General features: G+C 34.2%; 1 protein-coding gene across 2 annotated transcripts in view; it reads left to right on the forward strand.

Moving 5' to 3' along the window:
* Positions 1-18,652, forward strand: part of hoe1 (OCA2 melanosomal transmembrane protein hoepel1) — a 98,639-nt gene that overhangs the window by 56,645 nt on the left and 23,342 nt on the right. For both annotated transcript variants that reach the window (XM_069829454.1, XM_069829455.1), the window contains 5 exons: positions 5,157-5,288; positions 5,562-5,677; positions 9,379-9,517; positions 11,513-11,648; positions 17,027-17,171. In XM_069829454.1, the coding sequence (XP_069685555.1) occupies positions 5,157-5,288; positions 5,562-5,677; positions 9,379-9,517; positions 11,513-11,648; positions 17,027-17,171 (668 nt within the window). The remainder of the gene's footprint in view (positions 1-5,156; positions 5,289-5,561; positions 5,678-9,378; positions 9,518-11,512; positions 11,649-17,026; positions 17,172-18,652) is intronic.

The raw sequence follows: 18,652 nt of genomic DNA on the forward strand, positions 1-18,652 counted from the left end.
ATGGCTTTATTTTCAAGAAAATAGGAAGTTTCAATGGACGTTATTATCAGAACATCCTACCTGGTCAAGGATAAACGGCAATTATTTTATCGTTAATAGTTTTACAAGAAATATGTGATACAGTAGGACTACCATTGTCATGCTTTTTTTTCAAAGGAATATAATTGAGAATAATTTGAACATTTGTAAGGCAGATACACCACTGACGTAGTTCAGAGGTAGCTCGAGATCTGAGTCTGTTGTAGGGCGTGAGTTCGATTCCCACTTCGGCTAACTACTTGGTTGTCTTTTTTCAGGTTTATCTTACTGCAAGACGAATGTCTAGTAATCTCATGACGAATTCTCTTTCTCATCTTGCCAAATATTATCTTGCTATTACCATTTGATGTAGAAAGCAAATCGAGTTTTCAGGTATAACTCCCTGTAAAGTTGATTTGAATAATTTCGAGGGAAAAATTGTTCCGGGGCCGGGTATCGAACCCAGAACCTTTGGTGAAACGTACCAACGCTCTATCAACTGAGCTACCCGGGAACTCTACCAGACACCGATCCAATTTCCCCCCCTCTATATCCACAGACCTCAAAGTGGGCTGACAACCGTCTAGTAACCAACACTGAGTGCACACAAACTCTGTGTGACTTGAATTGTGGTTTTCTGTTAACGAACAGTGACGTGTATAATGAAAATCTTCACGTATAACGCCCTGTAAAGTTGATTTGAATAATTTCGAGGGAAAAATTGTTCCGGGGCCGGGTATAGAACTCGGGACCTTTGGTTAAACGTACCAACGCTCTACTAACTGAGGTACCCGGAAACTGTATCAGAAACCGATCCAATTTTTTTTAAACAAAAAACCACAATTCAAGTCACACAGAGTTAGTGTGCACTCAATGTTGGTTGCTAGATGGTTGTCAGCACACTTTGATTTCTGTGGATATAGAGGGGGGGGGGGATTGGATCGGCGTCTGGTAGAGTTTCCGGGTAGCTCAGTTGATAGAGCGTTGGTACGTTTAACCAAAGGTCCCGGATTCAATACCCGGTCCCGGAACAATTTTTCCCTCGAAATTATTCATTTTCAGAATGAATTAGGCTTACTCATTTACGCTTTCAATTTGTGATGTCAACATTTATGAAGAAATGCAGATTTGTTATAAAGGGACTAATATAGTTGAAGTTGATATAATATCTAAACAAACTGAGCAATGAAGATGAACTATACTCTGTTTTTTACACAGAGGAAAGCTTCCCACTGAAATTTCAAACAGTCTGACTAACTTCACTTCGAGGCGGGGCTACTGTATAGGACGTTTCAAAATTAAGTTGACAAAAACAAATTCAACTATAGGCATATATGAACGCAAAATACAAAAATCGCTAAAAATAATCTTATCTACAAATATTATAGATCTTATTAATTACCTCGTTTTTCGCCCTTTTTAAACCTCACTAACTAACTCTTTAAAAATTTGTTGCGGCGGGCAACAATGTCGTCACGTTCCATTAAATATTTCTTATTGCCCTCGTTTCTGCTGTATAGAATGCGATAGCTTTGGATACTTTCCGCGATGAGGAACGTGAAATTTATTTTGTAGTGTTTCTTATTCTGAGAGCTTCATGAAAAATATTGTCTAAACTGGTTATAAAGCCTTCTTTAGGCTATATGAAGCAGGTAAAGCTTCAATGTTTTTCATTCGATTTGTCGATTATGTACACCAGACAATCCACGTGTATAGATTGAATTCCCATTCTTAGCACAGTCCATAGCTGCTTAGTTCATCTTGATTGCTAAGTTTGTTTAGCAGTTACATATTTTAACTGCTGTATGTTACCGTAAAGTAATAACACTATAACCTATTTGAAACACGCTGAGAGCAAGGATCAACAACACTTAACCCGACTCTCAGCTCGCTATTGGACTCTGATAGGCAGATACAAATGGTAGCATGCGGCACTCACTTGACCTTCAGTTTGTTGTTCGACTCTGATAGGCTGATACTATGTGGTTTACATGCATCATCCATTTGCATCAGCCTATCAGAGTCGAAAAGCGGGCTCAGATGGGTGAGTGTTGTTGATACTTGCTCTCAGCTTGTTCCAAATATTGGTTATTAATGGAGAAAAAGTCGCTCCAGCGTCGGGGATCGAACCCGGGTTCCCTATTCTACTTACTGGACGCTCTAACCATTGAGCTACCCCGAGGTCCATTCCACAGCACCGGATAGAATCCCTCTCTTTTGGTACTAATTCCTTAGTGCCCTTGCTCCATTAATAACCAATGGTAACTACTGGGTGTTCATTTCAAAGTGTGTCATGACGTCACTGTTGTTGGGTCACCGATTTGAAGCGAGTTTCAGCTTATATGTTAGAGAAGTTGCCTATTATTTAAGGCGTTCTTCAATCTGAACTTGAGAACGTGTACGGTATAACCTGAACGTCGTAGCAACAGATGGCGGTCTGTACGGTCTGTGTGCTACCATAACCTCTTTCGAACTGTGTTTTGCGCCGGCAAGTCGTACGCAGGGTATTTGTTATCATCGGTTGCGTACGGGTAACATTCCACAACACAAATCAAATGCTCCGTGTCCATGTTGACCGTCGAAGTTAATGTCAACAAATACGTAAGTAATCGTCTTAACCCTCTCCCCATATCCCGACAGTACGCATTTCCAAACAGTTCACATTCCTGCCACTACCGGCGTTACCGTACGTATCGGTACGTACTCTTCAGAATGAACGCCGTACTTGCTAGGCAACTTCTCTACCTCATAGGTTATACACCTCTGCGGAAGTGTAGGAAGATTGAATTCTCTAGGCTCATCGGCTAGCCACATGACGGCATACAGCGAGCCATGACACACTTTGAACTGAACACCCAGTATAAGAGATAATTCTATAGGAGGGGGGGGGGTTAATTTTTACATTGTTACAAACAGACTTTAGAGGAAAGTGTTGATAAATTCGGATTGCTATAAATTCTCACTTACTCAACTAACTTAATGTTAGTCCAATGATTGATTCGTTTTTTCACGTTGTAGAACTGGCTTCAAGTTCTGAAAACGTGAAGTGAAACTTGTGTAGAACGGAAACATTGTCTGGGTATCGTGTTCTTCCATACAATTGCTGTATCCTTCCTCCAACACTTTTTATGAGGTAGTGCATCAGACCTTGCTAGTCAGCCCTTTTCTGCCACGTGTTGGGGATTTAACATATTAGCTATCTCTTTGAGCTAGAAACAGGTTCGATAACGTAAACTCATAAGTTATCTACACAGATGGGTCTACTATCGATAACAACTCAGGATCAGGAATTACGTGTGCGTTATTCTCATTTTATCAACCAGCAGGACATCATACAACAAATTTTGATGCGGAAATAATGGCTATTCATATCTCACTCCAACACCTACTATACAGAATAGATAAATTTCAAAATGCTGTCATTCTCTCTGATTCTAAAGCAGCATTATATGCAATAAATTCATATAAAATGATGTCAATCCAAGTTAAAGAATGTCACAAAATGATCCAACAACTTCAAAAACTACACAAAAGAATTCAATTGCAATGGATACCTGCACATTGCGGAATTGCTGGAAATGAAACTGCTGACTTTCTTGCCAAAAAAGGGTCCAATTTAATTCAGAATACAAATACAAGCCTACCTTTTACATCAATCAAAAGACTAATTAAAAATAAATATAAAATCAAGCAAAACCAAGCACTATGTACCAAAGCCAAAGATAAAAAATGGAGCATTTTAATAAAAAAAAAAAAAAGAAATTATTCCAGAAATCCCACGTAAATCTGCAGTAGCAAAATTCAGATTGCTTACAGAACACGATTATTTGGCCAAACACTTGAATAAAATAGGAATTTACACAAATCCAAATTGCCCTCTATGCAACAAAGAAGAAGAAATGACTGAAGATCATCTCATAACCTGTGAAGATCTACCTGATGGATCCACCACAGAGAAATATTGGCGAGCAAGAACGCTAATGGCTTCGTTGCCAAAGCCCGGCATTAGACGACAACAACAACAACAACAACAACAACAACAACAACAACAACAACAACAGGGTTGGGTTTTCACGCTAGAGAGAGACTTATTCAAATTTTGGCGAATTTAAGTGGAATTTATTTTAGGAGACTTTTGGACATTTTTCTCTAGCTACTTCTGTTTATGTAGGCCTGCCTGATTTAGGTCTCATAAATTGCCTCATTTCGTAGTAAAGTGTTGTCTTCTCTCTCCAGTCAGAATTGTAAAATACTATAGGACACAAAGCAGGAGAGTCATATGTGAATAATCACTTCAGCTTCAGATAGGAGAAATATATGTACCGGTATGTATGATAAATTAACCCCTTCAGACCTGGATTTATAAAAAAAAATGAAAAAATTGGTCACATAATCATTCTGGGGATCCAAAATTCCCAAAGAAAGTCTTCACAGAAAATCAAAATTTTGGGAACAATTTTGACCCCTGGGGCCCCAAAATCTTAAATTTTATTTTTAACTCGGGTATAGAAATGTTTCAAAAATAATATTCTCCATTTCTATCACATTGAATTTTTCAAAATATTTAAAAGTACTGAAGACATTCCAAAAAATAAAAAAATAAACTATGTACACTATAATCGGTGTCGGGTAGAGTTCCCGGGTAGCTCAGTCGGTAGAGCGTTGATACGTTAAACCAAAGGTCCCGGGTTCGATGCCCAGCCCCGGAACAATTTTTCCCTCGAAATTATTCAAATCAACTTTACAGGGAGTTATACCTGAAATCTTGATTTGCATAATACACGTCACTGTTCGTTAACAGAAAACCACATTTTAAGTCACACGGAGTTAGTGTGCACTCGAAGTTGGTTGCTTGACGGTTGTCAGCCCACTTTGAGGTCTGTGGATATAGAGGGAAAAATTGGATCGGTGTCGGGTAGAGTTCCCGGGTAGCTCAGTTAGTAGAGCGTTGGTACGTTAAACCAAAGGTCCTGGGTTCGATGCCCGGCCCCGGAACAATTTTTCCCTCGAAATTATTCAAATCAATTTTACAGGGAGTTATATCTGAAAGCTTGATATGCAATGTGCACTATAATGTACATCAGGCCTGAAGGGGTCAATGTTTAAAACTGATGATTAAATTTCACACCTCATTACAGAGACCGACAATGGCAGAATTAATATCTTGGATTGATGTGGAAACCTTGCTCCTCCTGTTTTCCATGATGATTTTGGTGGCGATATTTTCAGAGACTGGCATTTTCGACTACCTGGCTGTTTACGCATACAAGGTGAGATACAGAGAATGGTAATTTGATTCGTACAAGTATTACGAAATTAAAAGATAAACTTATTATGCTATTTCAATTTTTTTTCGATATTTTGAATTTTGATTTCTTAGGAACAAAAATATCTTGATACGTCACTTTACAGAAATTTAATAAAAGTGGGCGTGAAATTGTATCGTAAGTTGTGGAACTGTAGGCTGTAGTTGAATGACGAAAAGTACAAGAAGATGGTATTACATTTTAAAGTTTTCGTGACAAAAATATGAATTGCTACAGGTGACGAATGGAAGAGTGTGGCCACTAGTGATCACCCTGTGTTCAATCACGGCCATCTTGTCGACTTTTCTGGACAACGTCACCACAGTGCTGCTCATGACTCCCGTCACCATCAGGTATGTAGGCCTATAGAGTCTCTCTAAATCATTTTATAACAAACTAGTGGCTTGTGCAGCAAATGCTGCTGCAATATAAGTTCGTTAGACGTTCAAATAAAAATTTTTCAGATTTATTTTCAATGAAGAATACTTTTCTTTTTGATAGTTATTTGCTTCCATAATAATGAAACATACTCCCTCTGAATGGATTTTTTTTAGGCCAAATACTTTCTCTTGAACCTATCCAACTTCAGTTTTTGAGTTTCAACGCGAAAACGCAAGTATCAATGTCAGGACGATAGCAGTAGCTATTTCAGGTCATTGTGGATTGTAGGCGAAAGTTAAAAAAATGTCAGGTTTGCTAAGCTTTCGAACAATAGCATTTTCGTATAGCTGCTGCACGTAGAACTTGAAATGCAGAGCGTAAAATCATTTTATCCTACTAAGAGATATTGCTGAAATGATCTGGAGACTACAAAATTTTCTAGGCCTCTTATTTTATCAGTAAGTAATACCTTTTGATCTTTCCTTAGGAACTGTAATTTTTGCGCTCTCTCGAGCCAATACTGAAGACAGTGACACATATCAATATCTACACTACACCGCCATTAAGTATATGAAAAAGACCCAACCCCACTGGTTTAATAAGTATAAAAATATTTGATTTTTAATAACAATATTATTATCTTAAGTTTTGTAGTTATATGTAGCAGTCACTCAGTAAATTATAGAAATGAAGATCTAAATTAAGATATTCTCTACATTTACTTACATAACCTCAAAACGTGTCACTTTCATGCCATCAATATAGCATCAATATTATGTACAATTAATGAAGAATAGACGCATCATGATAATAATATTTAATTTCTAATGGTAATAATGTCATCAAACCACCTCAAGTTTCGTAGATTTGAATATCCAATACACAGCTGTACTCAGAAAATTATTATACACTGCAGAATCAGTTTTTAATAACAAATTGAATTGAGCTCTAAATATGTCGGCAGTCCTGCAGGTCATGGCCTTCGTGTAATAGTCTATTGTTTATTGTAGTGTGTGTTTTGTTCTGAAATTCAATCAAGTCGGCCGTGATTCGATAAAATTACTTCTCAAAACTGACAACAGATGGATTTTGGAAAATAGGAAAATTATGTAGGAAAATTGACATTTCACTGAAAACTACTACTTTTCCGAAAAACTTTGGGTTCCAAGCTTCAAAATGAGGGGCCATTTATTAAAATCCGTTCAGCCGTTTTCCCGTAATTTCCATTACCAGTTCAAATTATATATATATATATATATATATATATATATATATATATATATATATATATATATAGATTTATAGTGTTAGAGTGAAAACTAAGTGGTAAAGTGCCTAGTTGACTAGCTCTGAGGATATTGTTTAGTCAATTGTCCGAAGACTGGTCTGAACCTCTCAAATGAGACTAACAAGGCACCACTTATGAGGTAACTAAGCCAGGAGATAATAGGGTAAGGTGGCCAGTTCCTTTACCTCGCCATTGCATACATCGCCGATTAGCTACATATTACCCTAGATCATATATACCCAGATAGCTCGGCCTCATAGGCTTTGACGTTAACAACTTTTGTCTGGTTTACTATGCTGCCATCTAGTTGTTATATAAGGAGTCACGTTATAATTCTCATTTGAATTGCATTAGCGACTGTAATGCCATTTCGTGTTCTTTTACGGCGGACGGGTGGCGATCCTGGCGGTTGTTCTCTTCAAAGTGCTGCCGATTTTAACATAGGCATGAGCTATCTGTTACATATATGACCTAAGATATTACACTAATCAGACTTCAGATGCATACAAACAATTGTTCTTCCTCTGACAACCTATCGTCAAGTGATATGTACTGCCTGACAATAGATGTACAGATACGGAAATAAAATTTGTAGCTTCCTTAAACTCCGAAAGGAAATAACAGTGCAAAAGAGGCTAATTATATCCAATTTTATTGCAAAAAAGGGGGGTAGCTCCATTATTTTTTTTATTTTACCCCCCTAAATTGCTTATTATAATAAATGATTGAGTGATAAAATGAAATTCATAGGTACCTAAGCCTTGCTCTAAAAAAGGAAAGCGTCTACACCTGTGGAGTAACGGTCAGCACGTCTGGCTGTGAAACCAGGTGGCCCAGGTTCGAATCCCGGTCGGGGCAAGTTACCTGGCTGAGGTTTTTTCCGGGGTTTTCCCTCAACCCAATAGGAGCAAATGCTGGGTAACTTTCGGTGCTGGACCCCGGACTCATTTCACCGGCATTATCACCTGCATATCATTCAGACGCTAAATAACCTAGATGTTGATACGGCGTCGTAAAATAACCCAATAATATAACAAAAAAGGAAAGCTCAGTAAAAATTTGAATTTTTTAGATTTTTTTTGATAGTTTTCCATAACTTTATAAAAGTGGAGTTACCTCGTTTTTGCATGGAGCCCTTCAATTGCCGGTTTTTAAGACACCAAAACAACCATGCCATTGGTAATTATGTATGGAATTATAGGATGGGGTAGCTCATTTAAATCCAATTTTAATCCACTTTATTTATTACAGAAGAAAATAATTAAAATATATCTTCATAAACCTATTTATTTTCCGTCTCAAAATTTGTTTTTAGACTTTAATGTACTTAACGTAATATTGTATTAATAAAATTCATACATAAAAATCGAAATAATTTTGAATTGTATGCTCATAGTTATGAAACAAAAGGTATGAATTCTTTAAGATAGTTTGAACCAAAATGCAACACTGTTACAGTATTTAATCATAGTAGTAATTTAGGCCCAAGAATATATAACACATTTATATTTAAATATCCTAATCTTGTCAATTCTAATAGTTCTAGTATTAAATTTAAAAAGTTATGTATGGAATTTATAAAAATTGAAAAATTGTAAATTTAAATTTATATACTATAATTGCACAGTAGACATAAGACAAATTGTATTGTATAATTATTAATTTCAATTCAGGAATCCGCCCCTGAACACGAGTTCTCCTCTTTCAGGGGCGAGATAAAGTTTTTTCTGTATATATTATATGTTATGTAATAATTATTAGCAAAATAATAAATAAATAAATAAAAATAAATAAATAAATAAAAATAAATAAATAAATAAAAATAAATAAATAAAAAAATAAAAATAAAAATAAATAAATAAATAAATAAAAATAAAAATAAATAAATAAATAAATAGATAAATAAATAAATAAATAAATAAAAATAAATAAATAAAAATAAAAATAAATAAATAAAAATAAAAATAAATAAATAAAAATAAAAATAAATAAATAAATAAAAATAAATAAATAAATAAAAATAAAAATAAAAATAAATAAATAAAAATAAATAAATAAATTGTTACATAAATATTGAATTTCTTTTAGTGCTGTTTTAAGCTGAACATTATGTATTTGATTAAGTGAAATTTAGTTAATATTAATTCTGAATTATAATAAAAACTATCCATCGTTACTTACGAATTTAATGGTCTAAAATGTAAGATATTTGTGACTGATAATTATCAATTATAATTGTAGTTTGGTTGATAAACAAATGGCATTTTTGCAAGTGAGAACTGCCCGCCCGAAAAAGAAATGGTTTGCAATCATTGATCACAAGAACGAGTTTTCTGCGTCATAATAGAAAGGTTGAAAATTGTTCTCTTGTGATCTGTGACGCAGGTTGTGTGAGGTCATGGAGCTGAACCCTGTACCCGTGTTGATGGCCATAGTCATCTATTCCAACATCGGTGGCAGCATCACCCCCGTCGGAGACCCACCCAACGTCATTATAGCGTCCAACTCGGACGTTATCGAAGCTGTACGTACCCTAGCTGAGATACATGTAGTTACATTTTAACGTACTTTGCTGCATAATTTAAAGGTTTTAAATGTAATATAGGCCTAGAGCATGCATGGGCACAATTTTTGGTTACGTGAGGCACTCGATTTGAAATATTTTGTTTACTAGGAGAGGAGACTGCAGAGTAGGATGGGAAATATAAACTGCTGTGACCTGCGTCACCTTATCGTAATCGCTAAGGCGGTCAGTGGCGAATTATTAGGAAAGCGCTTGGTTAACGTGAGAGACTCGAAAACTTTTATTCAATTTGGCAAATTAATTCGGCAGCTTTAATCATAAACCTCTTTACTGTTTCTCCGTCGCTGAACTGATTTAAATCACAGGCGAGAAATTGCGTAACTAGCCAATAATATTCCATCACGTTGTCTACGTTTATTTTCTTGAATATTCTGGCGTTTCTGAAGATTACTTAATAGATTTGCACGTTCTCGACCTAAAATAATTTTAGAAAATCATATTTCGTTTTCTACGCACATTTGACATATTTCTTAATCAATTTCTTTTGGAAATAATACGTACAAACAACATTTAATTCCTCGTAGGCTACCTTTTAATGGAGCGTGTTTAAGGTATAATGTCGTATTTAGTATACTATGCAAATTTTAAGCTCATAAATTTTCTTCGGCATAGTACGAAAAATTACATTTAATTTGTCTTACCTTCTAATTCAGAATGTTCTTTATGACATAAGAAGTAATGTCGTTGTATATTAAATTTATTAATGCCTAATAGGATTTTCGACCATAACATACATTGTATGTTCTCCCCTTCTAAACAGCAACAAAACTCTTCCTCCCATTTCTCAAGAAATAATCGTTTTCTAACGCGTACACACTGCTTTGATAATGCCATTATGCCACCACTGATATTGCTTATGAAACTGATATAGAACCTGCCCACGCCTAGAAACTACGTGAGGGAGGAAGGGGTAATGTGAAGATGTCACTCAGAGCGATAAGCTCTGTGAAGGTCAGTGAGGCACAAATTCTCAAGCGAGGCACGATGCCCATCTCTGGCCTAGAGCATTTCCTAAAATACATACGGGGAAAAAAAGTTTCTTCCTAAAGATAAGTAGTGATCTTGTAGTTATCATTCTCATTACTGTTACTGCTACTTATAGGCTGAGATAAAACGATTTCTTTGGGCGATAAAATAAGCCAATTCATAGTTAAATATTACTCTTATCATTAGCATATAAATGCGCTCACACACACAACAGTACATTATGCAATGAGCCTATAATGGTAGTAATTAAGACGCGAGTATGTTTATGAAACGAGCGCAAGCGAGTATCATAATTTTCATACGAGCGTCTTAATTACTATTATAGTCAAAGTTTCATACGACTTTTTATGCTCGACCATATTTCTGACTTGAAATTATTCATAAATATTCATGTTATTCTTATCTGACTGAGGAGCGGAACTGACCTTGTGCAATACCTCGTAAATTGTGAGATGTGCGCAGACGCGAAAATATTGATTTTTTTCCGAGAAACAAATGTCGACATTGACCTTGATATAATCTAGAGAGTAAAATAAACATTAATCTTGATATAACCTTGAAATTGAATTAGACATTGAAAAACGAGATGACAAATTGAATTTATTTGAATATTATTTAAAATTAACGCTAATTATTATAGTAATAGTAACGCTAATCTCGCGCTAGTTGTCTTTCGATTGCATATCCGAGAATAATCGATACTTGCGCTTTCATATTGCTACAATGGTATTTTATGATTGGTGGAACATCTGAACTTTAATGAATAGGTGTACTTTAATGAGGTCCATTAAAGGGTTGCTACCAGGTGTATAATTACTACATTTCGGCATGATCGAGCATAAAAATAAATAACTTCGTTTTATGCCGTCCTAGCATTATAAACAGGATGTTACAGCCAATATCGTGCGCAATCGGCTTATTATGGCACACGTGTATTGTTGTTTACAGGGTGTGGACTTCAACATATTCGTAATACACATGAGCGTGGGCATCCTTTGCGTGGCGTTTACCACGTACCTGTGCTTGAGGTTCTTGTTCCGAGACATCAGCACACTGAGGTACACAGAGCCGCAGGATGTGCGAGGTACGTTGAATTGTGACGTCTTCAGACTTCAAACTTCAGCACACATTTTGCTGAAAAGTAGCGATATTGGTTCATGTGGGTATGTAGCTCAAACTTGCTGATTATCACCTATTAAGGGGAGAGGATGGTATTTTTGGTGAAAAAATGAGCAACTTAAAAAAAAAGAAAAAAAAAAAAAAGAAAAAAAAAAAGAATTCTTTAAAATACTCTGTGATATGTGTGGAATGCATAGCATAACATTTTGTGGGTATTTGTGCCCTTATCGGATGTTGAGTCGCCATTTTTAAACTTCCTGCGTTATGGATTTTTAAATCACTCTCCCATTTTTATTGTTGTTTCAGGTAAATTAAATTTTCAAAAAAAATTTTTTTCATTAAAATACCCTTTGATATATGTGGAATGCATTGCATAACATTTTGTGGGTATTTGTGCCCTTATCGGATGTTGAGTCGCCATTTTTAAACTTCCTGCGTTATGGATTTTTAAATCACTCTCCCACTTTTATTGTTGTTTCCGGTAAATTAAATTAAAAAAAAAATTCATTAAAATACCCTTTGATATGTGTGGAATGCATTGCATAACATTTTGTGGGTATTTGTGCCCTTATCGGATGTTGAGTCGTCATTTTTAAACTTCCTGCGTTATGGATTTTTAAATCACTCTCCCACTTTTATTGTTGTTTCCGGTAAATTAAATTTAAAAAAAATCATTAAAATACCCTTTGATATGTGTGAAATGCATTGCATAACATTTTGTGGGTATTTGTGCCCTTATCGGATGTTGAGTCGTCATTTTTAAACTTCCTGCGTTATGGATTTTTAAATCAGTCGCCCACTCTTATTATTGTTTCCGGTAAATTAAATTTTCAAAAAATTTTTTTTCATTAAAATACCCTTTGATATGTGTGGAATGCATTGCATAACATTTTGTGGGTATTTGTGCCCTTATCGGATGTTGAGTCGCCATTTTTAAACTTCCTGCGTTATGGATTTTTAAATCACTCTCCCACTTTTATTGTTGTTTCCGGTAAATTAAATTAAAAAAAAATGCATTAAAATACCCTTTGATATGTGTGGAATGCATTGCATAACATTTTGTGGGTATTTGTGCCCTTATCGGATGCTGAGTCGTCATTTTTAAACTTCCTGCGTTATGGATTTTTAAATCACTCGCCCACTCTTATTATTGTTTCCGGTAAATTAAATTTTTAAAAAATTTTTTTTCATTAAAATACCCTTTGATATGTGTGGAATGCATTGCATAACATTTTGTGGGTATTTGTGCCCTTATCGGATGTTGAGTCGCCATTTTTAAACTTCCTGCGTTATGGATTTTTAAATCACTCTCCCACTTTTATTGTTGTTTCCGGTAAATTAAATTAAAAAAAATGCATTAAAATACCCTTTGATATGTGTGGAATGCATTGCATAACATTTTGTGGGTATTTGTGCCCTTATCGGATGCTGAGTCGTCATTTTTAAACTTCCTGCGTTATGGATTTTTAAATCACTCTCCCACTTTTATTGTTGTTTCCGGTAAATTAAATTAAAAAAAAATGCATTAAAATACCCTTTGATATGTGTGGAATGCATTGCATAACATTTTGTGGGTATTTGTGCCCTTATCGGATGCTGAGTCGTCATTTTTAAACTTCCTGCGTTATGGATTTTTAAATCACTCGCCCACTCTTATTATTGTTTCCGGTAAATTAAATTTTCAAAAAATTTTTTTTCATTAAAATACCCTTTGATATGTGTGGAATGCATTGCATAACATTTTGTGGGTATTTGTGCCCTTATCGGATGTTGAGTCGCCATTTTTAAACTTCCTGCGTTATGGATTTTTAAATCACTCTCCCACTTTTATTGTTGTTTCCGGTAAATTAAATTAAAAAAAATGCATTAAAATACCCTTTGATATGTGTGGAATGCATTGCATAACATTTTGTGGGTATTTGTGCCCTTATCGGATGTTGAGTCGCCATTTTTAAACTTCCTGCGTTATGGATTTTTAAATCACTCTCCCACTTTTATTGTTGTTTCCGGTAAATTAAATTAAAAAAAAAATTTCATTAAAATACCCTTTGATATGTGTGGAATGCATTGCATAACATTTTGTGGGTATTTGTGCCCTTATCGGATGTTGAGTCGCCATTTTTAAACTTCCTGCGTTATGGATTTTTAAATCACTCTCCCACTTTTATTGTTGTTTCCGGTAAATTAAATTAAAAAAAAATTTCATTAAAATACTCTTTGATATGTGTGGAATGCATTGCATAACATTTTGTGGGTATTTGTGGCCTTATCGCATGTTGATACGTCATTTTTAAATTCATGGATTTTTAAATCACACGCCCGCTTTTATCGGTTTCCATTAGAGTTGGGCAACACGATTCTTTTTCAGAAGTCGATTCCAACGATTCAATCACACATTACGAATCGATTCTAACGATTCGTTGACGATTCTTCTCAGTCTGCGATTCCAACTATTCTTTTGAATCGTCAACTAGTTCACGATTCTTCCCAGTCTGCGATTCCAACTATTCTTTTGAATCGTCGCAAGACACTTTCCTTTGCAAACCACGCGTAGAACAAAAACGTTCTACATCTCTCGCATAGATGGCATAAGAGGCGAGACATTGGATTCTCTCTTTCTCATTGGTTGGAACCATTCAGTATGACCTCCATTAGTCTACAAAATTACCCAAGATAATGTCTCTAAATTATAATTTATCAACTGAACCTTATTATGAAGTACATTTTTTGCATTACGTCTCTATTTAACTATGCAAATTTCAGGTTTGTGTTCATTATTTTCCATACTTAACAAATGCAGTACATATTTTGATTTCACTCTTGCTCGGGAGCATTCGACACGGTTCGGAAATGTCCGTTGACAGGTTACATCAAACAACTAATAGAATCGTGGGTTACGATACCACGCCGATTCGTTACGATTCTTTTGAACGACGATTCGTTGATACCACGAATCGATTCTTACGATTCTTTATTATTAGTCGTTCGAATGAACGATTCGTTCACGAATCGTCCCAACTCTAGTTTCCAGTAACTTCATTTTTTTTTTTTTTTGCTATATTGCCAGACAAAAATGGATATAATTTCTGAACTATTAAATATATATGCATGGAATTTAGAACACACATTCTTTAGACTACTAGGAAACTTTTGTCTGTAACAGAATTTTGTTAATTGATTTCATTTAAAAAATACGTCCGTTTGTTTGCAAGAAAGGAAATCAGAAAATTGTTATTAAGTTTTAATTGCTATTTTGCAAACGTAGGGACTAATATCAAAATTCTGTTACAGACAGTTTGTAGAACATGCGTTTGCAAATATATTGCAAAAAACTGTTTGAAACTATCTTTAAAAACGGTTTTAGATATATCGGTTTTAGTACAATCCTGCATTGCGTATATATATATATATATATATATATATATATATATATATATATATATATATATATATATATTTTCTTCAAATTTGGGCCTTCAAAATATTTTTATTTGGTTGAGTTGCCACAGCTATGAGCTCTCTACATACAAAAAATTAATATTTTACACCAAATGGGAAAAAAGTTAAAAAAAAATACCATCCTCTCCCCTTAACTCAAAATGAGGGATAGTGGAAGATTCGAGATTATTTGATATTGAAATTTGTTGGTACCGGTATTTATTTGCTATTGAATTTCTGGTAAAAATAGACCCGTATTCTAATCAGAAAATGGTCAATTGACCACATGAATTGACGTAAGGCCATGATGCTGAGCTTAGAAGTCTGTATTAGAAGTCATGGCGACCATTTTGAGTGCTATTTATGGAATTATGGATGAATTTCGTAAACGATGATGCAGAAATTACTATAGTAATCGTATGCATATACCAAAAGTAATGGTACATAGGATTCCAGATTTCAACAGGAAATTAATATGAGAATTCGCTGCGAAAAATAAGTCTGAATGTATATTATTATAAGTGAATCTATAGGGTAAGCTTTCCTCTTATGTGTCTGAACTTCACTTACAGTAAGACCTACGGGCCACTACTCCTTGATAATGTTACATAATAATAATAGTTTTTATTTTCCCTGGCAGAGTTAAGGCCATCAGGCCTTCTCTTCCACTCAAGCAGGATCAAATCACATACAGAAAAATAATACCGGTATACAAATATTAACTTAATAATAATAATAATAATAATAATAATAATAATAATAATAATAAAAATAATAAAATAAAAAGAGAGATTTAATACATATACACAATCAGTATTAACTTAAAAATAATAATTAAAAAAGAGACTGAATACATAATCACAAACAGGAAAATACATCTAGTAAACAGTATTAACTTAAAAAAAAGAATTAATACATATGAATATAATCTCACAACTAAAGGAATAGTACAATTAGTATGATCAGCACAGCACGGGTTACATTGAGACAATGACAATTACCTAGATATTAATGTTAATGGAAAAATAAAGTAATGACTGTATATAATAATAATAATAATAATAATAATAATAATAATAATAATAATAATAATAATAATAATTGCTTAAAAATTTAGAGATATTTTCAAACAATGAGTAATTTGTTTGGAGTAATTAAAAATATGGTTGAAGTAATCTGGAGAATTGGTGCGGAATCTTGAACCGTGTCGTTACGATGAGAACCAAGTACACAATATTGCCAACATCACGGAACACTTTATGTGGCACTTGTAATATTTTTGTTTTCCGACCGCTGGGAGTATTTTCGTAAAAGAAGAGTTATTTACCCTGGATAAAAAATACGACGCCAAAGCAGCTATAATTACTTATCTCTATGGCTAAGTTTGCTCCCAAATTTACATTCGTCGATTTTAGCTAGATTTCCTGGACCACATATTTTTCTTCTTTATTTCACTCTGATAATGTATTATATTTCAAAATCTTCATTTTCTTGTAGTGCATTAAAAACAGCACTATATTAGCAAAACTTTGTAATAAACTGTAGTAAATTCTTAAAGAATATAATCACGAATTTTACTAGCAACATATCGCTTCTCTTTTGTTTCAAATGACTCGGTACGGCCCGGTCACTGGTAGCGAGCATACCGCAGTGTACAACGTGGTGAGAGAGCGAAAATATCAAACTTTTTGCAGTTACGTCTGAATCAAGAGGACTATAATATATAGACCACTTGGTCTGAACTGTAATCTTTCGAAATGAGAAAATGATGTTCCTACATTTGTGATAACGCTGCAAATGTCCAGAAATCTAGTGACTGATTACTTTATTATTTTTTTAATACTTATTATTTTGTGCAGTGCATTTTGACGATTAATTTATATTGAATTTTTTTTGTTACTCCAGAACTGCGTCACGAAATATCTGTTTGGCAGAGGGCAGCAGCGTCGTTATCCTCTTACTCCAAAGACGAGGATACAGTTCGAGTATCTTTGCTGAAGAAAGTTCGTCGCCTAGCAAACGAACTTAAACGGAGAATTACGACTGGCAGGTAAGTAAATTGCCTTCAATTTTAGGAAATTTCTCGAGACTAATGTTCTACATCAGGGATGAGACAATATTAGCTCCCAATCATGGTAGAAGAGCTCGACCTTGATCACGAGCGCATAGCGCATCCACTACATAGCGTCGTAACGTAGACATCAGTAATGTACATGCACATGCAGCGAATAAAGGCAGCAATTACTACAATAACTTACGTTACTAAATTTCTGGCTATGTAATAGGGCTAATTACTCAGTTATTTAATATACATGTACATGTATGAAAAAAATCGCGAAGGAAAGGTTTTTTTTAGGAACAAAAAGAGAAATAGGAAAAGTTAATTGTATGTAAACCATTTTCTTGTTAAAAGCAATTATTTATTATGTAAATACTTCATTTCATTGGTTAGGAAAAACTAATAGGGTCTACCTGCTCGACGTGTGTGATCTGTAAGTACTTTTGAGTATCTGTTGAAAAAATAATAACGACAATATTGATTGAAATAGAGTATATTGATTGTGTGATTGTAAAATGTAGTCCTTACTCTTCAGTCGTGATTATGTAATGAGTTTTCTTAGAGTGATTTGTGAGATGCACGTAACATGAAAAAACAAATTGATTAAATTAAGATATTGAGAGCCAACGTACTTTTTGGGGTCAATAATTTAAGGGAATATGTATGACTTTTAAAACTTCCACAATTTTCGGCCAAAATTTGTGAAATTTAAAATATATAAACAGATCTATAATAATATCATCTGTACAAAATTTTGTGCAATTAGGTCTAATAGTTTTGAAATTATAGTTTTAAGTATATTTTATATTGACGTTACTAAAAAAGCTCCTTGCATCAAAGTTTTTAAAATGTTTAGTTCATATTTGCTCAAAATCTTGAAAATAGTTATTGGAATAAAAGTGAATTAGCTTTTTGAGCTTAGTAATAGTATAAGTTAAAGTGCAATCAAAGATAAAATATTACTTCTAAATTAAAGAAACACGTAGTCTAATAAAAGTAAATATCCAGAAACAAGCAACAAATAAAACATCAACAATACATTTAAAATAAAGAAATAAAAGGAATCTAGATACAATCTACTGACCCAAATGTAAATTAATTTACCTTCGATGTCAATTCCGAAATCAATTTATTTCTCTCTTCTCCTGAATAATGTTTGTATATTTTTTTCATGTTGTCTCATAATGCCGTTTTATGTTGCTTTTTTTTTTTTTGCAAATTATATTTTTTTACACAACAAACACTGGACTTCATCACCATGCTCGGAGCATAAATATTGTATCTTCCACTCTTCCTTGAAAGCTTTAAGCGCTTCCGTTCCGTCATGATACGCTGTGTTCTAAGATCTGTACATCCTTTAGCAATGTTTACAGGTAAAATAACTCCGCGCGCGCGCAGCGGGCATAGAAGAGCTCTAGCTCGAAATTACTAGTCACCATCGTAAGACTGTTCTACATTATAGCCAACATTTT

This window comes from Periplaneta americana, chromosome 6 (genome assembly GCF_040183065.1).
Source record: "Periplaneta americana isolate PAMFEO1 chromosome 6, P.americana_PAMFEO1_priV1, whole genome shotgun sequence".
NCBI lineage: Eukaryota > Metazoa > Arthropoda > Insecta > Blattodea > Blattidae > Periplaneta > Periplaneta americana.